The sequence below is a fragment of the Callorhinus ursinus genome, unplaced genomic scaffold (genome assembly GCF_003265705.2).
Source record: "Callorhinus ursinus isolate GAN/ISIS: 27379988/994484 unplaced genomic scaffold, GSC_fseal_2.0 scaffold48, whole genome shotgun sequence".
NCBI classification, from domain to species: domain Eukaryota; kingdom Metazoa; phylum Chordata; class Mammalia; order Carnivora; family Otariidae; genus Callorhinus; species Callorhinus ursinus.
This window is the reverse complement of record NW_027397110.1, coordinates 3,547,990-3,574,439: the sequence shown is the minus strand read 5'-3', so window position 1 is coordinate 3,574,439 and position 26,450 is coordinate 3,547,990. Positions and strand designations below refer to the sequence as shown.

Here is a 26,450-nt window from a genome sequence, read left to right as displayed (position 1 = left end):
CCCCACGGGCCCCACTAACCCCCAAGTGCTGGCCTGGGCCACCTCCTGCTCTCGGATGGGGAAACTGAGGCCATATATCGGGTAGGGCCACCCTAGTGGCTGTCCGTGCCCGGGTGTCAGAAGGGAATGGGCTTCGGCTTCAAGTCCAGGGATTTTTGCATCTGTCTCCCCGTCTCCACACCCTCCAGGGACACGTGCTCCTCCAGAAGCCCACTGCGTGGCCCCTCCACTGGGATCTGGGTCTGGGGCCAGGCTCCGTGGGTGCCCCGGCGGGCACAGTGTGGACAGGGCCTTGTTGGATCAGCGGTTCCGCCCGATGCCAGGCCGCCGGGACAGCGGGCAGTGGCCAAACCGGCCCCGCCGCATGCCTTCCAGCCCTCGGCAGGAATGCCATTCATCCTCCTGTGCTCACACGGTTACCACAAGTGCCGAGGCCTGGTGGCACCCAGGCCTCTAGGGAGAAACAGCAGGGCCTGGTGGCCAGCCAGGGGCTGCCTAGCTCCCAGGGGCCTCGGGCTGTCTTCCCACGCCCGGAGAGGGCTAAGAGCACCCCAAGGGGGGCACTTGAGCCAACCCCCCCCCAGACACAACTGATGGACCCGTAGGGATCCTAAGACCTGTCGGGGTCCAAAGCAGAAGGGAGACACAGAGGGAAACAGATGGAACCAGGGCCTCCTGGCTGCGGGTCCCCCACCTCCAAGCCCCCCATTCTCCTAAGAACAGTCCCCACCCAGCCCCGTGAGTTGATTCTGGCACCAGACCCGTGGCCTCTTCTCCCCATACCCGGAGCCCAGGCTGTCCAGAGAGGCCTCCGGGTCTGTGTCCAGCCACCACCAGTGGCCCTTGCTGGGTGGGGTGGCCCCCAAATGTGCCTGGAGGCTTCTATGGCTCAAGGCCTCCCTTGGGACCTGGGCAAGGTGGGAGGACGGAGGTACATGGGCACAGAGCCTGCCCAGCCTGCAGAGAGAGGTAAGGAAGTCAGAAAGGTGGGGCACCTGAGGGCCAAGGCGCTTGAGACTCAGGGTCCTCCGTGGACAGCATGTACGTCCCCACCCCCAGGGGAAAAGAGCTGCAAGGGTGTCGCATGGGTTCCACACACACTCACTTCTGATTCCAGCTTTATTGGAGCCGGGCGCTCCCCTCCAGGGAAGGCAGGACACAGCCCATCCGAAACCCACCAGCTCTCCTCAAGTGGGAGCGCCACAGGGACACACGGGGCCCTGACCGCCGCCGCCCCACCTGGGCCACATTGACCCCCTCTCCCCCAAGGGAAGGGCTGCCGCTGACAGACTATGGAGGAGGGTCTCGGCAGAGGCGCCTGGACAGTGCGCTTGTCAATGGCATCAGGGGTCCCAAGAGTCCGTTTCAAGCAGAAGGAGGAGCCTGGCTCGGGGGAACGCACGAGGCTGTCCCCTCCCTCCAGTACCCAGTGTAGGTCACAATAATTTAAAAGACATGATAGACATTTCAACGCTATAAACAATATAAGTTAACCAGGTTCCTTGGCAGAGGGCGCCGGGCCCGTGGACTCAGAGTGTCCTGGGACCCGGGGAGGTGGGGGGGCCGGGGGCGGGTCATTCACCGTGGCCTGGAAGTACCCGGAACAGCAGCTGATGGGAGTGTCCTGGCATCGTCGGGGGCACATGGGGTAGATGGCAGGGCCAGGGCCCGGACAGGGTCACTCACCCCAGGCTAATGTCTAGCCCACTTGGCTTGTCAGCTGCCTGAGGACACATTTCCACAGGTTTCTGCAAGAAAATACCGTAAATCTGGGGCAGGGGGTGGGCACACGGGCAGTGGAGGGCAGCACACCAGAAGCCACCTTGCCTCCTTTCCGGCAAGTCACCCCCTCGATGCCTCAGACTCCCCGAGGGACAGTGGAGTGCTCACAGAGGACACCTCAGCCCCAAGTCCCAAGGCTCTGGCCTCTCCCCACAGCATGCATGGTTGAGACCTGAGCGGGGGCCCCTTCTCAAGTTTCAGGGTGAGCTGAACTTCAGGGGAGGGTGTGCACCCTGGGAGGGTCTGGAGGGCAGACACCTGCCGGGACAGCAGGCGGGGCCCTGGCCAAGTGACACCCTGGATCCGAGCTTTCCCAGCATCGGAGTCAGGGCCCAAGGAGGAGGACTGGACACGAGGCCGCTAGAGGAACCCCGGCAGGTACCTTTGGGGGTGCAGGTCCCCGTGCAGCTGACAGCAGGGGAGGAGGGGCACAGCCAGATCTCTCAAATCACGGGGGCAGTCTCATGCCACCATGGGGGTCCCCAGGGCACGCAGCCCAGAGTCATAACTTTAGGGTCTCTGGCTCATTCTCGAGCCCTTCTGGGCCTCAGCGCCTGCATCTGTCAAAGAAGGAAGACAGCCCTGAACCGTCCCCACCCCGCCATCCCACTGCCAGCGCAGGGCTGTCCGAGGGTTCCGGCTGGCTCCCAGCGAGGGGCAGGGGGGAGGGTGAGGAAGGGCGGGGAGGGGGCTCTGTAAACTGAGGCTGCCAGGCTGGCGGGGGCGCCGGGCGGGTGACAGCATCGGGGAGGGGACACAGCACTCCTGGAGCCTGACGTGGGTGACATTTTGCTTTGTGTGATATGACGTTCAAGAAGAAAGGTCCCTGTCCATGGCTCTCCTCAGAGGCCCTCTCGGGGCAGGGCCAGAGGGTGCTGTGCACGGGGATGCTCCCCCGGGCCAGAGAGGCGGGGAGAGGAAGCAGAGGGCCACCGGGGATGCGCTAACACGGAGTACAGAGTTAGGACTGGCTATGCCTTGGTGCTAAGAATTCTCTTCTGATACTAAGAACACATAAATAAACTTTGTCAACATCTGCCCAGACCACCCAGAGGCCCCGGCGGCTGATGGGGTCCCGCGTGGCGTCGGCCGGCCGGCATGGCATTTCCACGTCCGTCCGTCCATCCGCCCGTCGGTCCGTGCCGCCAGGTGGGGGAGGGGGACGCTCGGAGTCTCGTCACTCTGCTTTCCAGGAGGGTTCGCTTCCCCAGAGAAAAGCAGAGGAACTCCCTGGGCCCCAGAGGGACACCAGGGCCGTCGGCCTCGCCCTCGCGGCCGGGTCTGGGGCACGGCTCGGCCACAGGAAGCGCCCAGCGGGGTCGGGAGGAGCCCCTGGGGGCGGCGAGGGGCGCCCGGTGTGCGCGTGCGCGTGCGGGCGGGCGGGGCGGGCGCGGCGCTCACTTGCACGTGAAGACCTCGGTGCGCTCGCTGCAGGTGTTGCACTTGACGAAGCAGCACCAGTGGAACTTGCAGTTGCACTGCCACACCTTGGTGTACTGGTGCGTGTTGTAGCCACGGCCGCAGCACATGGTGTCGCAGCCGTCCGCGCCCAGCGACGTGCGGTTGCACAGGCGGCCCTGCGTGCCCACGCTGCCCGTGGCCGCGTCCTCCTCGCAGTAGTTGGGCGACTTCTCAATGTACACCAGGTCCGTCTCCATGGGCTTCTGGTAGCTGCGCAGCTGCTTGATGCGCAGGAAGGTGGGCTGCCGCAGGCGGCTGGCCCGCACCACCTCCACCTGCACGGCCGCGTTGTACTTCTCCTTGAGCATGTGGCCCACCTCGCGGAACTTGGGCAGCGTGGTCCAGCACGTCTTGGTGGTGCACGAGCCCGACACGCCGTGGCACTTGCACTCCAGCTTCATGCGCTCCTCCAGGACCTGCGGGCGACAGGGCAGGAGCTCGGTGTGCGTGGACCACCCCCCCCCAACCGCCTGGGCACCCCACCCCCACCTGCCCTTGCCTCCAGCCTGGCCCCGAGCCGGCACCCCGACTTCCCGCTGCAGGACCACGCCGGAGTGCCTCCCGCTCCTGAGCTTCCCTCTCCTCATCCATGTAAGGGGGCTGCTGACCGTGGGTCCCTACTGCGGGCGACCTTGTGAGGGTCCAATGAGGATGTCCAGGACTTGGCAGAGCACAGTATATGTTTATCAAATGTGGTTCCCTGAATTCTCACAATCCTTCAGGCCAATGCGCTGATGGGGAAACTGAGGCTCGGGAGCGTGGGGCTTGCACCCAGCCAGGTGGGGAGGAGGTGCCTGATGGTGATCCCGGCCCAGCTACAGTAGGTGCTTATTAACTGCAGATCCCCACCTCTCCATCTCTGTCCTCCCTGCCCTCATGCCCAGGGTAGGGCCCAGCATGTAGTTGGTGCTTAATAAATGGCTGTTCAGTGAAAGCGTGGTATTTGCATGGAGCTCTGTGCGTGTCTGCTGAAGGATGGGAGGGGGTGGATGAGCAGGAGGTGAGGGCACGGGTCAGCGAGGCCCAGGCGTGCCACCTGCTGGGAAGCCAGCCCCCGACAGTGTTGTTCTTTCTTCCCAGCTCCCCGAGGGCCCACGATGGGCGCAGCCGTGTGTTTTCCTTGGGCCTCCCTCCGTAGTCCCGGAAGGCCGATTCCCAGAGCCAGCCCTGACCCCAGGTACTCATTTACCTGGATCGAAAGGGCCCTGCCAGCCGGCCTGATTAAAGATGGGGAATCATTAGCTGCCGCCCCACAGCTGAAGAAGGGCCATTTGTCAGCTGTCCCGGCTCTGCTGGCCTCACTTGGGCAGCCCAGCCCTGAGGGAACTTGGCCACCCCCTGCCTCCTGGGCCAGAACCCCAGCCCTGGCCCAGACTAGGAGCCCCACAGTGAATGAATGAATGAATGAATGAATGAGCGGAATATCCCACAGAGCCAACCACTATCCCGATCACTTTCCCTGCCCTACCCTCATGGGCCTCTGGTCCTGGGCAAGGACCACAGGGGCTCACAGTCCAGCACGGGGAACGGAAGAGGAAGCCTACACAAACCGTCAGGTGGGGGCTCTGGGAGCCGCCCCCCGCCATGGTAAGGGGGGTTCCTGGAGGAGGGGTGCCTGCATGGAGTGTGGGTGGAGAAGGAGGAGCTACTCATTAGGCAGAGAGGAGGATGTTCCAGGAGGGTGCAGTGTAGACAAGGCCACGTGAGCGTCATGTGGGTGCTGGGTGGGCCCTGAGGCTGATGTCCTGGATCTGGGGTTGGGGGGGATTCCTGGTCCAGCATTCTGTGGATGATGTCCTGGGGGGGGGGGGCGCCCGGGGGGGGGGGGATAGGAGGGGGGGGGGAGGCTTATGGTCCACCAGGGAAGGACTGAGCAGGAGAGGCCCCCAGTGTCAGGAGGAAGGAATATTCCAAACTGGAACTGCAGGGCCACTGGGTGTCTGGGTTGAGGGCATGGACCAGAAATCTCTGGGGGTCTAGGGAAGGGTGGGACCCCCTCCAGGGGAAAGCATATCCTCTCTGCTTCCTGCCCCTCTCCCCTCCCTCACCCCCACACCATGTTCCTCTCTGCTTCAACTCTCCCCTCCCCAGAAAGACCCTGCCCCCACCAACCTGCCCTTCAAGGCCAGGAAGCTTCTCTTGCCCTGGCCGTCCTGCCTGCCATGTCCGCCCCTCAGGCCAAGAGCTGAGCAGATGGGTGCCCCTCTCAGAGTCCCCAGCGTGGGGGGCAGTGCACCCCCCCCCCGGCTGCTGGCCCAGATGATTCCTCCTCAGATAGGCCCTGATGGCCTGAGACCTGCCAGGGGTGTCCAGGCCAGGTGACCCAGGCTGCCCCCCACCTCACCCTGCCACCTGCCCCCACCTCCCTGTCCTCACCAAGCCCTCGCAGCCCTGCCCCCACCGCCTGCTCCGCTGTCTGCCCGCCCAGGCACATTCAGACCCTGCACGGCCAGGCCGGTGAGAATCGGCAGATGAAGCCGATTGGGCAGCTGTCTGCAGAGCAGGGAGCCGCATCCTCGCTTGGCTGGGTCCCCTGGGACCGAGCCTGTCCTGGGAAGTGATCACAGGATTCAAGAATGTGCCGTTTCCGTCTCCAGCGCCCTCAAGATAAGAGTGACAGCGATGGTGGCGCCAGCCCTGCTGCCCCAGGAGACCACCCTGGGAGGGTGCAGAGTGACCCGGCCTCGCCCAGGGGAGTGGGGCCTCGGTTTCCCCCGACCCGGGTCACGTGGGGGTGGAATGGGGGCCTCCAGGAAAAGGCCAACCCGGTATTCTTTCTGGAATAAGGGTGTGGCCCAGGCTCTGGGAACAGTGCTCAGTTGTGGCCAGGCTGAGGGTGGGGGGGTGGTCACAGTCCTGGCACCCACGGAAGCCACGTGACCCACCATTCCGGCAGTGGCCTCGGGCAGGTGGGAGGGAAGCGGCACACGCCCTGGGCCGTGGTATGCCTCACACATTTGTTTCTGGGCCCTCAGTGGTGGCCTGACCCTCCATGGGTGTGTGAGGCCCGGGCGGGGGGGTGGTGAGGCCCATGTCGGCTTCACCCTCTCGTCCAGGCCGCAGTGTGATGGGCATGGGCACCGAGTGAAGAGCCCAGGCCATGAGGGAGAGAGGGGGCCAACTGGCCCCAGTTGCCTGGGGGCCCAGAGTGGCCAGCAACTTCTCAGCCGGGGACTTCGCATGAGTCACCTCTCCCTGGACCCTGGGTTTTCATCCAGACAACAGGAATGATGTGCCCCTGGGGCAGGACCAGCTCGGAGCCTAGACGAGGTCAGGTAAGAGCTGTGGCCGCCCAAGGGGGGGGTCCTGCCCGAGCTCCCAGTGCTCGGGCCCTTGTCAGCGATGGCTTCAGACCTCTGTCACCCATGAGAGGAGCCCGGAGCCCTCCTGACGACAACCCCCAGGCCTTCCCAGCTGGGCAGGCTCCTGCCTTACGGGGTCGGTAGGTGCAGAGATCCGCTGCTCAGGCATCACTGCCTTCTGCACTTGCCGCCCCTCTACTCGGGACCACACAGCAGGGTAGCTGCTCGGTAAAGGCCACGCTGCCCACGAGAGGGCTAGGCAGGGCGGCCTTGGCCTAGATCCCGCAGAAGCCGGCAGTGAGCGGGTCTCCTGCTCAGCCTGTCTGACCCTGGCCCACCGGGGGCATGGTGGGCTGAATAATGTCTCCCCACTCGGAACCTCAGGATGCGACCTTATTTGGAAATAGGTCTTTGCTGGTGTAATTAAGGCTCAAGATGAGGTCATCCTGGATCAGGGTGTGTCCTAACCCCAAGGACACATGTCCTTGTAGGGACAGAAGAGAAATTGGGCCCAGAGCTGGAGACCATGTGCAGATGGGGGCAGACGATGATGAGGCTGATGAGGCCACAAGCCAAGGAGCCTCTGGAGCTGCCGAAAGGCAGGTAGGGTCCTCCCCCAGAGCCATCAGAGGGCGCGGCCCTGCTAACACCTGGATTTAGGACTTCTGGCTCCAGAACTATGAGAATAAATTTCTGTTGCTTTGAGCCCTCCAGGCTGTGGGACTTCATGTGGCACCAGTGAGCTTGCTTCCCACCCAACTTGCTGAACTCTGGCCCTGGAGGGCCAGAGGTAGCCTAGACAAACCATGATGGGGACCAGAAAGAAGATCCAGACTCAGTTGTTAGATCCGGACTCAGTTCTTACGGAAACCTCAAAAGCCATAGCCCCCCACCCCACCGCTACCACCATGATCAGAGCTGCTGGGAGCAGAAGGACCCCTGCCCCCCAGGGTCACGGCTGCCACCACCAGTGGCTTTCGCCAAGGGCTCAGGCTACATGTGTGCTCCACAGCTCAGGATCGGGGGCTGTGGGAAGGACAGCGGGGGAAGGGGACAAGGTATATTATGTCCACTGTACGGATGAGCAGACGGAGGCTCAGAAGAGGACTTGCAGACAGGCAGGGACAGTGCTAGCCCTGGCCCTAGAATCCTGGCTGCTGACCCCTCTAGAGCCCTTTCCTGAAGCCTCCCTGCCCTGCCGGGCCCTCTCCCCCACAACCTGCCTCTCCCCTACTCCCCATCTCTGTTTCCAGCTTCATGGTTCAAAACCCTCCTACACGCAGGCCCCCTGGCCCTCAAGCCACTAGCATCACTGCCTCAGGGACCTGCCATGACGCCCGTGGCCCAGAGGCCAGAATCCAGCGTGGCTGTCGTGGCCCCCTTCACCAAGAAGCCCGTCCCATGCACCAGCCTCCTCACCGGCCCCTGAGCCGGGCCAGCAGCCTCACTGCACCGCACATGTGACGCGAGGCGCACCCCCACCCCACCCACCCCAGCCCCCCAGCCCTGCCTCGGTTGTGCTGGTCCCTCCGCCTGGAGGGCCCTTCCCCACATCTCTGCTGCTTCCTCGGACACTTCTCCACAAGCACTAACCAGAGCTCAGGGCTCGGGAGCCACCAGGGCCTCTGCTGCCCACTGTGGGCCTCCGTGTCCTCATGCGTGAAATGGAGATAGTGAGACCTTCCTCCCAGGGGTGCTGGAAAGCCCCTCCTTGGGACCTAAGCTACGGCAGAGGCTCAAGGGGCGGTGGTCCCGTCAAGGGCTCAGTGCACCTCCTCCTCCAGGGAGCCCTCCTCATACTTCCAGGGACGTGAACCTTGCCTTCCTCTGCCTCCTCTGGCATAGATGGAGATCTGACTGTCCCTACAGGCTGTCTGCGAGCTCCTTAGAGGCAAGGACTGTGTCACTCCTTTTATTCATCCATCCGTCCAACCATTTGCCAACAATTTAATAACCACTGGTTGCTTACGACTACAAGATAAAGTCGGTCCCTCGGCCTGGCCTTCAAGGCCTGTCCCAGCCTTTGCTTACTTCTTGAGCAGCCTGCCCCTGCTCCGAGTGCCCTACTCCTTCTGCCTGGGCTCTTCTCAGCGCCGACGTGTCCTTCAAGGCTCTGCTTGGACATCACCACCCCCAGAAACTTCTGCTCCCTCCCCCAGGGTCTCCATGCTCTCGCAGCTCCTGGCCATGTCCTCTGCACCCCTCATGTGGACCTGGCTGGTGCCGTGGGAGTTCCTACGGCCAGGGCGGTGTCTCCCTCCTCCTTGTCTTCCCTGCCCAGCCTAGCTAACGCCTGGCACAGAGAAGGGGCAGGGAGTGTTTGTTGAGTGAACAAGTGAGCAACGGGTGGCCTCTGCAGTGGTCCCTGGGGCAGAGGGCAGGCACACCCGTCTCATGCCTGCAGAAACCCGCAGGCCCTGGTGCCCTGGGCGCAGCCCCCGGGGCTGGGGAGCCAGACCTGGAGAGGCGTTCCGCTCGGCTGGTGCCCTATCTCGGGCCACATCTTGCCGCCATGGCGGCCGCTCCTCCCAGCCCAGTATCTGGGGCCCTCATCTCCCTGAGACGGGGCCAGGCTCGCCCTGACTTCTGCCCCAGTGTGGTCCTGCCCGGACGTCCTCCATTATCGCCCCACCACGCTGCTCCGCCCCAGGTGTGAAGCTGGCAGCTCCTCGCAAGCCCCCCGCTTGGAGTTTCCACCCTTCCTCAGGCTGCTCCAGCCTCCTGGGAACATCCCTACCTCCAGTCTGTCAGGGCCATCCAAGCCAAAGGCGGCCTCCTCCAGGAAGCTCTCCCGGTGTGCTGGTACGACCCGTCTGGTACCAGGGCAGGGATACAGTACTGTGGCGCAGGGGCCACCCCCACCCTCGGCCCTGGTCTCCGCCCTGCCACCCAGCCGCTGAAGACCGGAGCCCCACTCCCAGCCTCAGTCTTCAGACCTCCGGAAGGGGAAGAGTCAGGCCCGCAACTTAGAGCTGCCGGGAGGGTCAGGCAGGACGTCGTGCCCGGTGCCCCCAGCCACACAGCTCCGGGGTCCCAGCCCCCAAGCACCACCCCCCTCAGAGGCTCAGTGCAGGGCAGAGCCCAGGTGGGGCCACAGCCGCTCCCCCTGCCCCGACCGCTCCCCCACTCCCACCCGGGGCAGCCCTACCTTTCTGCCGGCCTCATTGTTGTGCAGGTTCATGAGGCGCCGTGCGTTCTTCTTGATCTCACGGGCGTCCACGAAGCGCCGGGAGAAGTCGATGCCGTAGCGCACGTCGGCCGAGCAGCCGCCCCACTTCCAGCCCTCGGCCTGGTTGTAGTAACCCTGCTTCTCGCGGTCACACCCGCAGTTGCTCAGGTTCCCCTGGCTGCAGGCGGCCGTGACGGCGTGGGCCACGCCGGCCGCGGTGATGGCATATGTGAAGGCGGCCTCGCGGCTCCCTGCGGGGGGGATCGGGTGCGCTCGGTGAGGCCCCGCGGGTCTCAGCCCCGTCCTGCTGCTGGCCCGCTGTGCGCCCCTGGCCTGGGCGCTGGCCCTCTCTGAGCTGCTGACTCAGCAACGTGGGGCCGACGGATCCCATCTTGCAGGGCCGTGGTGAGGACAGTGCCCCAGCCCTGCCACCAGCACGTGAGACCACCGTCACCTTGTCTCCCTGTCCCAGGAGCCTGGGCTGGAGAGGTGTAGTTTCCCCAACCTTGGCAGAGAGCCGTGGCAGGCCCTGCGAGGAGGCCTGTGGGGTCTGGGCCCCGCCCCCCTCCCCTCTGCCCGCCTCTGAGTGCTGCTCTTCGAGAACCAGCCACTTGTGCTGATCTCCGTGGCACACTCACCCACCAGCCGAGAAGCAGGCAGAATCCACGCAGCTCGGAGTGCCCCGACTCCAGGCTCTTTGTTGCCCCCTCCCTGTCTCTGACCACCCCGTCATCCCATCACTCCGCCCCAGCTCCCTGGGCCTCTCCTCTCTTCCAGCACCCCTGCCTGGATCAGAGACCCCCCTGAACTGCCCAGATCTTGGGTGTGCCAGTCCTCCCCGGCTCCCTCACGCCCCTGCCACCAGCCCGGGGGCCCACAGTGCCGTTTGGGCACCTCTACCCTGCACCTTCGCTGCTTCCCCTCTGCCTGAGCTGGGAAGGGAAGGCCCTCCGTCCGAGCCCAGGGGGCTTCCCCGTCCCTCTCTCCCCGTCCTCTGCCCAAAACAACAACTCTTTCCTTCCGCTGCTGCTCATGTGCTCCTGGGTTCTCCTGGTCTTTTTAATGGAATTTCCTTCCCCTTCCCAAATCCTAACGACCTTCCAAGGCCAGTTCCAATGCCGCCTCTTCCAGGTAGCCTTTCCAGACTGCCAGCCAGCAGGGGGCCCTGGCTGCCCCGTGTCTCTCTCTCTCAGTCACAGATCTGACTCTCTTTGCACTTGACCCCGTTCACCTGGTTAGCTCTGTCGCTGGGCTGTCCTGGCCCCGTAGGGGCCCATGGCCTCCCAGATGGATGGGTCCAGCGCTAATCCATCTTTATTCTCCACGGGCTCTGGCTGCGCCCTGGGCATCCTGCCTCCCTGGCCTGGCCTCTCTTGCCCCTGAGCTCCGAGGCTCTCTGCAGGCCACGGGCAGGTTTGTGTGGCCCTGAGCGGCTGGCACTCTGGGCGTGGAGATCAGTGAGGTCCCTGTGCTTGCCCAGACCCCACGCCTGTGACCACCGCTACCCCCGTTACTGGAGCTAGAGTGATCGCCCCCAGACTGAGAGAGGGTTGAAGGTCAAGTCATGTCCTTTCCGTGAACATCCATTAAGCACTGCCTGCATGCCCCCTGTGATCGGCCTTGAATATGCGCTCTGGGGTCCACCTCCTCACCTACCAGCCTGCTGGCGGGGAGCTTCCCCTGGGGGGCCCTCCCTCTGTGAGGTTCCTGTTCCCTGGGGTTTCTCCCATCGGGGCTGAGGACCAGGGTAGGACCTGCTGGTCTTGGAGGCCCAGTGTAGAGGAGGCTTTGGTTGACCTCTGCTGCCAAGGAGGGGCCAGGGCTCCCTGGAAACGTCCCTCCTCTGAGAAGAGCTAAGGGAGAGTGGTGTTGGGCATTCCTTCCCCCCCCAAGCAAGACTAGGTTCTGCAAAGGACACAGGGCTGCCACAGCCTTCCTGTCCAGCCCCTGCCCCTCTCCGGGTGCTTACTGCCCACACCGGCCCCCCCACCCCACCTGGGGTCAGTGCACGACCCCCCACGACCTGCCGACCCGCAGCATAGGGTTCTGCCCCCCTGCCACCACTCCTGTGAGAAGCGTCTCTCAGCACAGCTGCCCTTTGGGGAGCACCGAGGAGCCCCCGGCTGGGCACGTCAAGGTGGGCTGGCTGGGAGCTCCCAGGCAGACACAGGGTCAAGCACAGGGAGAATATGGGGCTCACCCTCCCTGGCTTCAAGTTAGGTCCAGGTGATCTGAAAGGAAGGGCATCGGGTTACTGAGCTCCCTGCTGTTGCTGGCCTGCTGACAAGCTCACGCACATGGACGCATGAGGCTCACACGGCAGGGGAGCGTGCAGTAAACTATGTCGGGGGTTCCAGGAGAGAAGGTGACCACAGAGCTCTGCGGGAAGGGGCGCAGGGGTCAAGGAACCTCAAAGGGTGTCCCCACCTGCCTCTGTGAGGGGCGGAGTCAGGGAAGGCTTCCTGGAGGAGGTGACACTTTCGGTTAAGGGAGTCTTAACAAGAGGTTAAAGTTAACTCCCTGCAAGTGCATATGAGTGTGTGTGTGGCATGTGTACGTGTATGGCGTGTGTCTGCGGAGTGTCTGTGTGGCCTGTGGCCGTGTGCAGTGGGTGTGTGCACTCCTGGCAGTGGGCATGGCAGGACCAAAGGTGCCAAGGTGTGAAACAGTTTGCTGACCTGGAGCTAGAAGTATGAGCTCAAGCGTAAGAAGGAAAGAGGCCGTCGAGATCTAGGGGGAGCCAGTCGTGGGTAGCCGGAGACATCCCCTGAAGCGCACGGTGCTTTCTGTCCTGGTGCCGGGGCCAGGGCGGTGGACTTGGTGCCCGAGCCTGCTCTGGCTCTGGGAACGATGGAGAGAGCCGGCCCCAGAGCTGAGCTTCCCAAATCATTGCTCTCACTCACCAGCTCTCCCTGTGCGCCAGACACCCTCACACTCACGTGTGAGCCCCTCAGACTAGGGGTTAGCGGCCGGAGCAGGATCTGAACCCAGGCAGTGGCATCAAAACCCTCCAAAGCGAGGGAGGGTCTCTTTGCAGCTAAGCGACTTTGGGCAGAAGAGAGGACAGAAGAGGCACCGACGGGGGCCCTTGGGGAGGAAATGCCGCTTTTGGACGATCTGTGAACCTTGGGGCCCAGCGACTGGTCAGCAGGTGAACGCAGGTGGGAGCCAGCCTCACGGAGGGCACGTCCCAAGCTCGGCGCCTGGGAGGTGGGGTGGAACGCTCAGAGGATTGCGCGATCACACCCAGAGGCCTGGCCGACGGCGTTACCAGTCCCACGACCAAGCCCTGCCTGAGTTGGGACGGTGTGGGTGTTCCCTCGGAGGCCCTGGGACCTGCCACCCGACCCTCCTCTGCCCAAAATTCAACCTGGTGCCTCCCACGCCCCGCTGTCCCGAAGCCCCCAAGCAGGTAAACAGGCACAGAGGCCCGTGCGCTCGGAGGACATTTCTCGAAAGCCTCCCTTCCATCCATTGTGCGAGTTCCTGGCATCCCCTGGTTCATACCCATGCCCAGCAGACTCCCAGTTACTCATCAGTTACTCACAGGGTGGCCACTCCCACTAATTTCTTTTTTACTTGGTTTTAATGAGCCAAACCCTCTGTCTCGCCGTGAAGACAAGGGGGCGGTGATCGGGGAGCAAGTGGCGTTTGGGGGAGAATCACGGAAGGTGACATTAGGTCTTAGATCGGGGGCTTCACGGCCCCCTGCTCTCTGCACACACACCTCATGTCATTCACACGACAGCCCCACGGGCTGGGAGCATCACTGTGCCCACCCACAGAGCTGGATGCTGCCTCGTGGGGCTTCACAGTGTGTGCGGGCATGGGGGGTGGGGGACAGTCACTTCTGGGGCCATTTGCCAGCCCCCGGTGCACTGCCTGCGCATCCTCCTCCCGAGGAGAACGAGTGGGTGTTGGGTTTAGAAAGAAGCCCCTCGAACTTCTGGGCTTGCTCAGCAAACGCGGGTAGCTCGCCAGACCTCTGAGACGACTTCAAGCCCCTAGGATCTGACCCCACCCATCCCCACCTGCCATTCCCCCCAGCCTCGCTGGGCCAGGCCCCCCCCGGGGGGCAGATGCGGCTGCCTTCAGTGCACACCACTAGCCTTGAATAGAGGATCCGCCTGGTTCCCTGATGCCTGCCCAGGTGGGCGCTGGCCCGCTGCTGCCCAGGTCCACGCGGTCCACAGCTCCCCGCGCTCGGACACAGCGGGGATGCCCCTGCTCCCAGGAGCCCCGACAGGGTGAGGCAACCTCCTCTGCGCTCCTGCCAGTGCCCCTTGGGCTGTAGGGGTGGAGGGCTGGACCCAGGTCTGATGACTTTGTGTCCCCCCCAACATTGTCCCCAAGCCCTGCACACGAGCAGGTCTGGGGCTGGGCGCTTTACACACTTTGCCTTCTTTTACCTCCATGGCAACACCCTGAAATCAGTCCGGTTGCTCAGACCATCTCAGGGAGGGACGGGAACACTGAGCCAGCCTCCAGGCGGGAAAAGCTCCGCTCCAGGTGACGGGGACAGCGGCCATCTGAGCTCAGCAGCTGCCTCAGGTGTGTCTGGTGACGGGGAGCTGGGTAAAGGCTGCACGGGTGGTCTGCTTGCGTCCAGCAGCAGTTTGGGGGGGCACACATTATTCCCGGGAGGCCCAGGGCCCCTCCTGGGATCCAGAGCCCACCCCAGCACGGATCCGCACCCTCCGACGCCGGAGCCAGCATCCGCATCCGGCAGTATCCCTGGGAAATGCTAGAGGCAGGCAGGCTGCTCGTTGGCTGCCCCCACCTCCGTGGCCTCATGAGCCCTGGGTGGGTCCCTGCACACACTGGCCCTGAGGCAGTCACTGCTATTTCCAGGGCCATCTGCTTCTGGTGCCTGGCAGGTCAAGGCGAAAACCATTGCGAGAACCTGCAAGGCCCAAGGTGTCAACAAAGCGAGTGAAGAGTGGGACACTCAGGCCGGAATAGGCAGGAGAGCACTGGACCTGAAGTCGTACCTGCTGTGCAGCTCTGGGCAAGTCACTCACCCTCTCTGAGCCTGTGTCCCCAGCGGCCCAGTGGGACTCACAATTCTCACCTGCTCCACTGCCCCAGGAGCAGCTCTGAGAACAAACAGGACAGACGGGCATCACCCCAAATGGTGAGCAGGCCTGAGGAGGCTGGGGTTGACCAGGTAAAGCCCAGGGCTTCCAGAACAAGCCCAGACATCACTCTGCTTCCTCCCAGGGGCTGGCCCTGCCCCGCTAACCCCTCCCCAAATATTCTGGATAAACCCAAAATATCTGGAGCAACAGAACCCTCAGAAACCACTGCCACATGGGTAAAAACTGAGGCACCAGGCCCCGTTGGGGGCTACGCAGCTCTATTCCTTCTTTCTGATGGACTGTTCACAGCTCAGCCCTCGCTGACCCTGCTGGGATGCCAGGCTCGGAGAGAGCAGATGCAGGGCCCTGCCCGCTCCATGCCCTCACGGTGCCAGCCAGACCTCGATGCCCCGGGTGAGGGGACCTGCCCGGGGCAGTGGGACCTAGTCCCTCCGTCATCCTCTCACTCTGACCCAAAGGAGGGCACCGGGCACCAGGCAGATCTTTATGAGCAGCTGCCGGAGGGGACAAATGTCTCCTGAGCAAAGTGGGACAGAACTGAGCACTCCCTCCCCTCCTGGGATGGAGCTGGGGGCTGAGCCCACCCTCCCCATGCCCCAGATGCTCCCCCCACTGTCCACTCAAAGCTACCTGCCACTTCGGGATGTGGCGTACTATTTTTAGAAGGCCATAACTGAGCTCCTAATGACCTGATTAACTGCAGGTCTGGGGAGGCAGGGTGCGAAAGGCACTTGGTTCGCTCTTAGAAGGCAGGCCAAGAATCTGGGACCTCAGAGCTAAGGACCACCCAGTGCCATCCCTCTGTCTCCAACCAGGAGCCGGGGGCCCAGACAGAGTGCGCATGCTGCCCCATGTCACACGGCAGCTCGGGGAGTGGGGGAGTGCAGACCCGAAGTTCTGAAGTGACTCGGGGTTTCAAAGGTCTGGGGCCACACACACTCCAGAGGGGAGGTCAGAGTCTGACACCTGGAGTTCAAGTCTAGACCCTAAAATTGGCCAGTTGGGTGACTTTGGACCAGTCAAGGGGCCCTTCATGTCTCTGTCTCCCCACCTGCCAAATGAAGATAATAGCTCTGATATGGCCGAGTGGCTGTACCAGAGGGCCTGGGGGGCAGGCCTGACCCCCACGAATGACACGCCACACATGGGGTCTCCGTGGGTGTACCTCTGCGTGCATGCACACGAGTGTGGCCCTGGGCATACACCGGGGCTTACGCATGAATGTGGCTCCCATGAGTGTGAGCAAGCACGTGCACCTGTGCATGTCCCGGGCTGGTGGCCAACGCCGTTCAGTTCCCCTTGCCTCCCCACCAACCTGTACTGGCCCCTCTTAAATGTGGCATTTCCTTCTTTATTTTTAAAGATTTTATTTATTTGAGAGAAAGGAGAGAGAGAGAGAGAGAGAGAGAGAGAGAGAACAAGTGGGGGGTGGGGCAGACGGAGAAGCAGGCTTCCCGCTGAGCAGGGAGCCCGAGGTGGGGCTTGATCCCAGGACCCTGGGATCATGACCTGAGCCGGAGGCAGACACTTAATGACTGAGCCACCCAGGTGCCCCAATATGGCATTTTCTACAACTCAATAATAGAAAGGCAAACAACCCAATGACAAATGGGCAAAGGATCCGAAAAGACATTTCTCCAAAGACGGTATAAAAACAGCCAGTAAGGACAGGAAAGATGCTCAACATCCTGAGCCATCAAGGAAATATAAATCGAAACCACAGTGGGATGCCACTCCAGCCCCACCGGGATGGCTAAGACAAGACAGACAGACAATAATAAGTGTCAGTGCGGACGCCAGACACCAGAACTCTCACGTGCTGTTGGGCGGAGGGATGGAAAATGCCACAGCCATCATAGAGTTACTGCAGGACTCAGAAATCCCCTGCAGGGTGCAGCCCCAGGAGAAATGAACACACAGAAATTTCTATGTAAATACGGCAGCGGCGTTTGCAACAGCCGGTGCCCATCGGCAACAAATGGATAAACAAGAGGTGGGCTGGCCACAAAACAGAATAGTCCCCCGCCACAGAAAGGACTCAAACACAGACACACACTACAACAGGGAGAGATCTCAAAAACGTGTATGGAGTGAAAGACGCCAGCCACAAAAGGCCACCTAGTGTATGATCCCACTGATGGGAAATTTCCAGAATAGGTACATCCCTAGGGACAGGAAGCAGATGAGTGTTGTCAAAGGCTGGGGGCTTGGAGGATGACAGCTGAGGGGTGCAGGGTTTCTTTTCGGGGTGATGACAATGTTCCAAAATTGAAGGTGGTGATGGGTGGACAGCTCTGCGAAGAGACTAGAAACTACGGAATTGGACGCTTACACAGATGAATTGTGGGGTAGGTGGATTCTACCTCGATAAGCTGTCTTAAAAACACAGCACTTGATGGTTTTCAGGGGTTGCGCACAACTAGTCCTCGATTTAAACACCCATGGTTAGGATGCTGGGCTCAGAGTAGGCAGGTGACAGGCCCTAGGTCACACAGCAGGCCAGCCACAGAGCTGGGATCTGACCCGGGACCCAAGAGTCATGCTCAGATTGCTCCCTGCCCGCCGGACAGGGAAAGCACACTGTCCTGCCTCCCATCCCACTGACCACGCCTGCGACTTGGGCTGGCCGGCGCCCGCCCCTGCCATCCTCTGTTACCGTCCGGTGCCCCCAATGCCAAGCACAGCCTGCCCTCCAGCCAAACCCCCAGAGCCCCAGGGGTGAGGCCCCCAGCTCAGGGCCAAGCACACAGCTGGGAGGGGCTTCCCCGAGAGCATGGGCAGAGGGCCATGGTCACCACGAGGGCCATCAGGACAGGTGCCTGGGGGGTGACCAGGAGGGCCCCTCTTGGGGACATCCTGAATGATGAGAGACATGAGCCATGCACAGGTGCAGGGAACAGTGTGCAGGCAGAGGATACTGCAAGGTTAAGGCCCTGAGAAGAGAACAAGATGGGCGTGAGCAGTCTGACCCCACGAAGAGGGTGAAACATGAAATGGGCCACACCGCGTCGACTTGGGGAGCTCAGGGGGAGGGGGCTGGACTTTAAGAAGAGGGGGAGCCCCTGGAGGGTGCCGCTGTGACCGACATTGAAAGGGCCCCTCCAGCTGACTGTGGCCAGCACGGTGGGAGCAGGGCACAAGGGTCTGGGTAAGAAACACTGGTGGCTGGCCAGGTGGAGGCGGTGAGGACGGCCGGCTTGGGACACAGTCTGAGGGTGGAAGCAACGGAGCAGCAGGTGGACTGAGTGAGGGTTTCAGGAAAGACGAATCCAGAAGTCTCCCGAAGTGGGGCCTGGGCAGCTGGGCACCAAGACTGTGGGGCAGAGGACCAGGTTTGGGGGAAATCAAGGAGCTGCCTTGACCACAGGGAGATTGGGGCACGCAGGACACAGTGGAAGCGGAGGCTGGGCACTCAAGCCCTGCCTGGGGGGCCCCCGGCCCTGCTGCTCACCATCACGGGTGCCAACCCAGGTGGAACCAGGGGCCACCCAGCCCTTCACTCCCCTCAGCCTCAGTTTCCCCATGTAATACGGGAGTGAGGCCAGTGCAGCGGGTTCTAAACCTCTTTAGCAGGGAGCTTTTGGATCTCCCTGAGAAGCAGGTCAGAACAGGGAAGCCGGGGCTGAGGTGGGGTAGGGCCATGGATGGTAGGGATGGAGTGGGGACCCCGAGTCTTCCAGGCCTGAAGCCTGGCCACTGGGACACTGCGAGCTAGTGAGTGCACCTGAGCCCCCGCGCCCACCCCACCCGGCCCCCAGGCTCTCCCAAGCCTAGAAGTGGCTGTGAGAATACTGTCCCCACCTCCCGTCTATGGGTGGAGACGTTGAGGCGAGGGAGACCAGGAGACACCCCAGGCCAAGCGGCATCTCCTGGTGTCACCCCGGCAAGCAGGTGCAGCGCCCATGTCAGGTGTTAGGATGCACAGGAGCTGGGGGGAGAGGCCCGGGGGCCCAGGGTGGGGCCAGCGAGGCTTCCTGGCCCCTTGGCCCCAGACGGGGCTCAGTCACCGGCCCTGGGCATGCAACTGCCTGCCTGAGCTTATCCCAGCACACGCGGGGCTCAGGCTCAGGGGCTCCGGAGGCAGGGACAATGGGGGTCCGGCGACCCCAGAGACACCTCCAAGCCCAGCGAGGTCCCAAATCCCTATGTGTGCAGTTGAAGGTGGCCTGGGGTTCCCGCAGGGGCCTGGAGGGCCAGGGCTCTGCCGGGGGACAAGTGGGCGGGCTGCCTCGGACGCTCATGCCTGTCCCTGCACCTGTTAAAGAGAGGTAGTGAAGCATCCACCCGCAGGGGCCCATGCCGCGTGACTGAGTGCAGTGGGGGGCTCGCAGCAGCTGGGCGCGGGAGGGGCTCCGTGCCCATGGGCTGCTTTCACTCTGCGTCTCAGGACGGGCTGAGACCCCGGGCCTGGGGCAGACGTGTGGGTGTGCGTGTGTGCACGTGTGGGCGTGTGTGCACGTGTGGGCGTGCCTCTATGTCTGTGCTTATGTTGCCCTCTGTCCCTCTTTCTGTGTGTCTCTGTCCCCATCTGTCCCTCTGTTTCTTTCTGGCCCCACCCAGGCCCCCACCCCAGCTCACCTGTGGCTGAGTCAGTGTCTCCACACGAAGCTCTTCCCTGCCCTTGTCATAAACAGAGCATTGGAAAAAGCCACACCAGGTCCGAACACGCCGGCATCCCCGAGTGCCCGAGGCCTTTGTTCTGACCCAGTGAGGCCCTCACATGCCACGCAGCAGCCGTCGAGGTGGGGCGCTCCAGCTGGGTACGGGGGTCAACGGGTGGAGAAGGGGCAGAGCCTGGCTTAGGACCACATCGTGAGGGGCAGCATGAGCTGGAGCCCCGGGATCTGTGTCCCAAGCTGGGACGGCTGTCCAGGAGCTTCCACCCCTCCCCGGAGCTTTGGGGAGCCTGAGAAGGCCTCTCGTGCAGGCCTGGCTTCCAGCAGCCCCTCTTGTTAGGGAGGTCAGCCTCGGACTGCCTGCCCTCGTGCACAGTCCCCCGTCCCGGCGTGTGGGAAATTAGCAACTGCTCGTGTGTGAGGACGCGGTGGCGTCCGAACCCCTTCCTCCCTGAGGCTATCCTCTGGCCCCCTGGAGACTAGAGTCCTGCTGGGACACCGGGCTGGCCTGCCAGGTTCAGATCTCTAGGCCCTAGCGCTATGTGACCTTGGGTGTGTCATGAGCCTCCGTCTCGCCATCTATGATATATGGACAGTAGAACGTGGGATGAGCCGTATGGAAGGGTCCACCCACAGCCGGCCTTGGAGGCGGCTGCAGCTGTAACAGAAATCATCCTCTCAACACCGAAGCAGGAGGATGGGGCTTGGAGACCGGCCGAGGTCCGTCCGGGCCTTGACTTTCGGAGGCCGAGGGTGAAGGCCTGCCCACCCTGTGATCTGGGTCCTGCCTCCGTAGACCAGAGCCCAGAGCCCTGGACCCCTTGTCCACTAGACTCTTGGGCAGAACCCCAGTGTGGGCGCTCAGGAGGTGGAGGGCCTTCCTGCCCCAAATCCTGAGGAGAGACCCCAAGTTCTGGCTGAATCCTGGCCCCAGCCTCCGCCCACCGGTATGGGTGGGTAGACAGACCAGGAGAGCACGAGCCTGTGACCAAGTTACACAGCGGGCCCCGAGCAGCTAGCTCGCTGGCTCCCCCGGAGCATCCTGGGTGCAAGGTTCCAAGCCCAGGGCCAGGTGGTCTTCACTCCACCTCCTGGCGCCCTTTCCCAGGACTGACATACAGCAGGCGCTCAATGAATGCAGGCTGAACCCCAGGGGCCACCAGGACAGTCACCCTCACACTCCTGCCCTGCCCCAGGAAGCAGCCGGCGAGTGACCCTCTGCCCTCCGTCTGCTGTGCCCCGGGGCTGGAGGAGACAGTCGGATCTGGGTTCGAGTGTGCACGCCGGCCCTGCCCAGGCTGCGTCTGGACAAGCGTGTGCCCCTAAGCGCAGTGCCACCCAGCAGAAGTCTCACGTGAGCCACATATGCCATTTAAGGAACGGGAGGATAAGCAGGTGGACTTCATTTTGATAACATCATTTATTTAGCCAATATACCCAAACATTACCACGTCAACATGGGCTCGTTGTAAAGATCGGTAGAGGTATTTTACTTGCTCTTTTCCTTTGGAAGTCTTCAAAATCTGTTGTGTACCTGACACTTAGGGCATTTGTCCGTTTGCACCAGCCAGCCGTGGCCCTGGAGCCCTCGTCCCTCCCGGGAACCAATGTCACACCTCCCCTGGGCCCGGCCGGCAAAACCCCAGGCAAGGCGCCCGGGGAACACAGTCAGCCCCCTCCTCCAAGGATTCGCCAGTGGCTACTTTGGAAGCCTCGAGACTCTCATCCCTCAGTCAGAGGTAAGTCACTCTGCCCCCTCGGATTGTCCAGGAACCAACGGCCTTTGCTAAGCCCCTACTGCAGACCCAGCCGCCAGCCCCAGGCAGCCACGTGAGCCAGGATTAGGGGCGGCCCCTATGCCTGGTCATGTCTGGGGCTGCACATGATGGGCGGGACTCAGTGTTGCTTGGCAGCAGGGTGGGGGTGGGGGCGGGAGTGCACAGAGCTGCAGTCCCCATGCCCCCTGCCAGTGGGTCCCACGGGGCTCGGGGCTCGGGCGAGGGGTGAGGCCGTGGCTGGGGGGTGCCAGTGTTTGAGGGAAGTCCCTCTCCTGCTCAGAACCCTCCCTGCCTTCTGTGGGGCCCTCGGGGTCCCTGCGCCCCAGCTCTGCCCCCTCTTCTGGGCTCTGATCTTCCAGCCTTCTGGTTCACCCTCTTACAGTCCCTGGAAAATACCATCCGCTTTCTGGCCTCTGAGCCTTGGCACTGCTGTTCCCTCTGCCTGGAACCCCCTTCCCTGCGCTCACCCCAGGCTGGTCTGGGTCACCCGAATTCTCACTTGGGTCTCATCTCATAGGTCGCCCTGTCAGGGAAGCCCCTGACAACAGTCCCAACCCAATTACTGTGCCTGTAAGAAATGCTCTGTCTTGCTCTGGGTCACTGGGGGCCCAAGTTTCTAACAAGCATCCCTGGAAGACAAGTTCACCCCCCAGCTCTCGTGTCATTCCCCCCTACCCCAGGACAGAAGAGTTGAGGACACATTCCCCCCCCCCCAAGCTCATTGCCCCCTAACAGAAGAGATGGGTCAAGAGGGGCCTGGCCATAAGCATCTCTCGCTACATGGGGAAATAGGCCTGGGGTGGGCTCAGGTTGCCAGAGGGTGGGGGCCGCCAGACACGAGGTGACACCATGGGTGGGTCTTGACTCCCTGAAGGGAGCAGAGCAACTGGTACCTGGGGGGCCTCAGGGCAAAGCCAGGGCAGCAGCATCATTAGAAAGATCTAGCTCATGTGGCGTGGTGAGCTCCCCGTCCCAGGAGGTGTACAAGCAACAGCACCAGGTGCTGGAAAAGGGACTGGAACCTTGCACAGGGGTTCATTTGCCCATTGAGGGGTTTCCCTTCAGCTCTCAAGATCTAGGCACAGCCCAAGGTCACAGGCAAGGCCTGAAGGGGGCCGTCCCTCCGACCCAGGCCATCCCCCCACTTGGGGCCAATCATTAATTGGCATCGCTTGAGTGGCTGCTCCCACGAGTCCCCCGGCTGCCTGCCAGCTCATGGCCCGTCTCCCATCTCGTGCCCGGGGCAGCCGCATGCCTCTGACATGGGCTGGCTTTGCCACTCGGCCCCACTTCCTGCTCGTGACTCCCAGCCCCTGAGTTCTGGGAGGAGCAGGGGCCTGCTCAGACCACCATCACGGTGCCCACAGGACCCCGCAAGCCAGAGCCCTCCTGGCTGAAGTGGGAGCTGGGCCTTCCTTCACAGGGGCCAGCCTGGAGCCAAGGAGGGCTTTGAGGAGGGCAAGAGGCCTCAGCCCAGGTGGTAGGGAGCCGGCCCCTCCCACCCCCGGGGCAGAGTGAAGGGAGCGCTGAGGCAGGTGCTGAGCTGGCCCGGGGCTGAGAGACTCAGGATGAAGCTCCAGGATGTGTCTGGCCTGGCTGTGGACAGGAAGAGCCAGGGAGGGGTGAGATTTCCTTCTCCAGAGAAATCAGATGTGAATAAGCAGAGCAGAGGGGAAGGGCCTCCCAGGGTTACAGGCAGTGGGGGCAAAGTCCCAGAGGAGGAAAGGGTTGGCATGCTCTGGGAAGAGGAAGAAGTCAGCCAGGGTGAAGCCAAGAGAGGTGGGGGTGATGTATGACAGGGATTACCCAGACTCCAAGCTAAGGAGTTAACTTTATCCTGGAGCAATAGGGAGCTACTGCAGGTTTTGGAGGAAGGGAGTGACATGGCATGACCAGGGCTGGAGGGGAGGCAGGGGGAGGCACTGACAGCTGCCAGGGGAGACCCAGAGAGGCAGGCCCTGCAGGGGCTGTGGGGCAGGGTGGAGGGATGGACAGGGAAACACCGGGTTTCTGCTGAGACAACAGGAACTCAGGTCAGGGGGAAGGCCAAGAACAGCAGATTTAAGCAACAAGATGCTGAGCATGTTGAGCCAGAGGTTCCCAGGGAGCGGCCACACTGGTCTTGGTCCCAGGGGAGAACAGACTGGGGCAGGGCTCAGGGCTCAGGAGACCCAGCCAGAGAGACAAGAGGAAGCCAGGTGAGCTGGGGCCCCGGCAAGGAAGGGGGGCATCGGTCAGCCACGTGAAGGTCATTAACGGCCTGGACAGGGGTGGCAGGAACAAGACGGTGAGGGATGGGGGCGTATCGGGTGTAGACAGCTCTGCCGAAAAGTTTGCCTCTGAAATGCTCATGGAAGGGAGAGGAGGTGCCTTAGGTGGGCTCCCTAGAAGCAGAGCCTGAGACGCCTATTCCCAAGGGGAGCTCAGGGCATGAAGAGCACTGCAGAGCACCCCCCCACCCACAAGGGCAGAGTTCACACCCTCTGCACCAGTCCGTCCATGGCTGTAGCTGACCCTCCCTGCGGGCCAAGCTTGCAGACCCTCCCAGGCTCCTACTGGGCTGAGGGCTAGTCTCCAAGGAGGAACAGCTGTGAGCTGTTAGCCGTGATCCAGGGGACATGTGACGGCCAGTAAAGGTAATCTGGGTGGGGACTGGTGGTGTCCACTACGGGGGGACGGCGCGGGTCATGGGCTGGGGCCAAAGCCACTCCTCTTGGGCTTTTTATTGGCATTTATTGGGGACCACCGGTGAAGCCCCCCCCCGCCCCCCGCCTGGGACCTGACCATGAGAAGGGGCTCTGAGTGGCTGCGTCTCCCTCACTCCCTGTGTCTCGTGGTCCCGGATAAAGTCCGAGGCCCCCACCCCCTGCAAGCCATGGGACCATGTCCACTGCCCATCTCTCCACACAGTGAAGAAGCAAGGTGAATAGGCCAGGTGGCAGGTGGGGACCTGGATCTGAACCCAGCTCCGTCATGGGCAAACCTTGTGGCCGCAGGCGACCTCACCACTCAGCTGCATCCTGGGGGTGCTCACAGCGGCCTCAGAGCCCAGAGTCTCAGGGGTGAGGGGCTGGGGAGGCAAGCGGACCCCTGGCAGCGAGCAGGCACCAAGCAAGCACTGGCGCCGACGCCCCCCCACCTGCGGAGGATGGGGCAGGCAGCCCCGCCCTCCCCAGCTGGCACCTGCAGGGAGGGAGCTGCACTTGGGTGGTGGGGCCCCAGGGAGGGGGTGGTGCCACCCTCCCACCTGTGCCAGGTGCCACCCACAGGCTGCTCACCGCAGAGGGGCCCCGGGGGCTTTCCCCTGCGCCACCCCCAGCCCTATGCCAGGCGTTCCAAGCCCCGCAGAGCTTGGCTCTGGCCTGGGTCCCGGCAGCTGTGGCTCCTTGGCCCGCTGGGATCGGAAGGATGTGTTGTGCCTACAGGCTGGGGTCTGAAATAACAGGGCACCCCCTGCATGCCTGGCGCGGTGCCCCCAAGTTATCACGCCCCCATCTGACCCTCCTGGAAGGGCAGGTGGCATCGCCTCCCCACCCTCACCAGTTCAACAGCAGTTTATGCGTACCTACTGCGTGCTGGCCTGGGAGAAGCACTAGGGACCCAGATGAGGGCCCGCTCGCTCAGAGCTCATGTTACAGCTGAGGACACTGAGGCCCTGAGCGGCCCGAAGCGCCATGCCCAGGGTCACGCAGCTGGATTCCAATCAAGGTCGGGCTCTGGAAGTCCCACTTTTCCCTGTAAGCTCCCCCCAACCGGGCCTCAGTCTCCTTCTCTGTAAAATGGGCACCACGGGGCCTCCCTCGGGGCTCTGTGAGGGACACGGAGATGGAGCATGTGACCTAGGGACGGCACATGGTGCAGTGGGACACAGCCGGCAGAGACCTGGCCAACCCTGCTTGGCATCCTTCAGTTGCTGCCACTGCCCATAGCACTGGAGGCCCACCGCCTTCCCCAGCCCGACTCCACCTGCACACAGACCCCCCCGCCCCCCTGCCCTGCCCTCCAGCCCGTCAGACTCCTCGGCGCTCCCACACATGTGTGCACAGCATCCCACGCGTCTCTGCTTGCACTCTCCCTCTGCCTGGAACGCCTTCCACATAAATGGCACTATTTGCCTCCAGCCCCCACCCCCACACCAAAACCCCACGCAGGAAGTCCTGCTCTTATCCCATTTCCAGATACAGAACGGAGGCAGGGAGAGACGAAGAGGCGTGCCTAGTTCCGCTCGGCCATCGAGCAGGGCGCGTCTCTAACCGCTGCGTGGCGCTGCCCGCCCGTGGGCTCACAGCCTCGCCGGAGCGCCGTCCTCCAACCCTCCGGCCCGGCGAGACACCCCTCGGCCACTCACATGGTTGGGTCTCCCTGGGGTGCTGGGCCCCCTCCAGGCCAGGCTCGGAGAAGGGCGCAGGGCAAGCTGCTCTAACAGAGACACTGGGGCTGGTGTGGCCCGGGGAGCGTGCGCAGCCCCATGCAGCCTTCCGTGGGGACGGGGGAGTGGCCTGGCCCCTGGAGCCCCGACCGTGGCTGGGTCCCTGCAAGCCCGGAGGCGCCCTTACCTACTCGGAGCTCTTGCCCGAAGACAGTCTTCTCGCCGAGGGCGGAGCAGTTCCAGCGTCCGAAGCGGAACTGGTACTGGCACTCATTGATGCCCATCTGCGCCCCCTCCCCGATCACGATGATGGCATCGGGCCGGCTCTGGCAGATGGCGCGCTGCCGCGGGGCCAAGCCAGGAATCTTGTTGCAGATGATGTTGGCTCCCAGGGCCACGACGGACGACAGTGCTCTGCGGAGAGGGCAGAGGACACGGGCAGGTGAGTGGCGGCACAGGGCCCCTCGCCCTCCGCCTGCCGTCCTGCCTCGCTCAGTCTCTCGGTCAGCCAGTGGGCTCCGGGCGCCCACCACGTGCCAAGTTCTTCCTAGAGATTCCCTAGAGAATCCATTTCCCATGGACCAAAACGCATGATCCCAGCCTGAAAAGGCACTCACGCCCGTGCCTTCTCAGCCTCAGCACGGCCAGAGCCACGGGTCACAGGTCCCGGGAGTCAACAGTCCCACGGAAAGCAAGAACCCCAGCTCCCCGTGCCTCTGAATCAGACCCACAGACCCTTCGGGTCAGAGAACCTCGCGCCTGGGATTCGACAACCGTCAGCTCCAAATTGTCTGCAGCTACCCCCGAGAGCAGCCCCAACTCCTGACCCCTGGGCTTCCCCATCACTTGTAGCTCCTGGGCCGGGAAGGCTGCT

The 26,450-nt window shown here is 62.9% G+C and overlaps 1 protein-coding gene across 2 annotated transcripts in view; it reads right to left on the bottom strand.

Annotated features, from left to right (window-relative positions):
* Nucleotides 1–1,118: 1,118 nt before the first annotated feature.
* The window catches only part of WNT7B (Wnt family member 7B), a 45,612-nt gene continuing 20,280 nt past the window's right edge, over nt 1,119–26,450 (bottom strand). Inside the window, exons 2-5 of one of the 2 annotated variants that reach the window (XR_012375342.1) lie at nt 25,764–25,990; nt 9,694–9,965; nt 2,165–3,659; nt 1,119–1,748 (exon numbers count right to left, since the gene is read on the bottom strand). Coding sequence is in view for 1 of the 2 variants with exons in the window: in XM_073882825.1 (XP_073738926.1) it covers nt 3,180–3,659; nt 9,694–9,965; nt 25,764–25,990 (979 nt within the window). In the remaining variant the exon portion in view is untranslated. Of the gene's footprint in view, nt 3,660–9,693; nt 9,966–25,763; nt 25,991–26,450 lie in introns of both variants that reach the window. The other variant, XM_073882825.1, reaches the window with a different exon arrangement.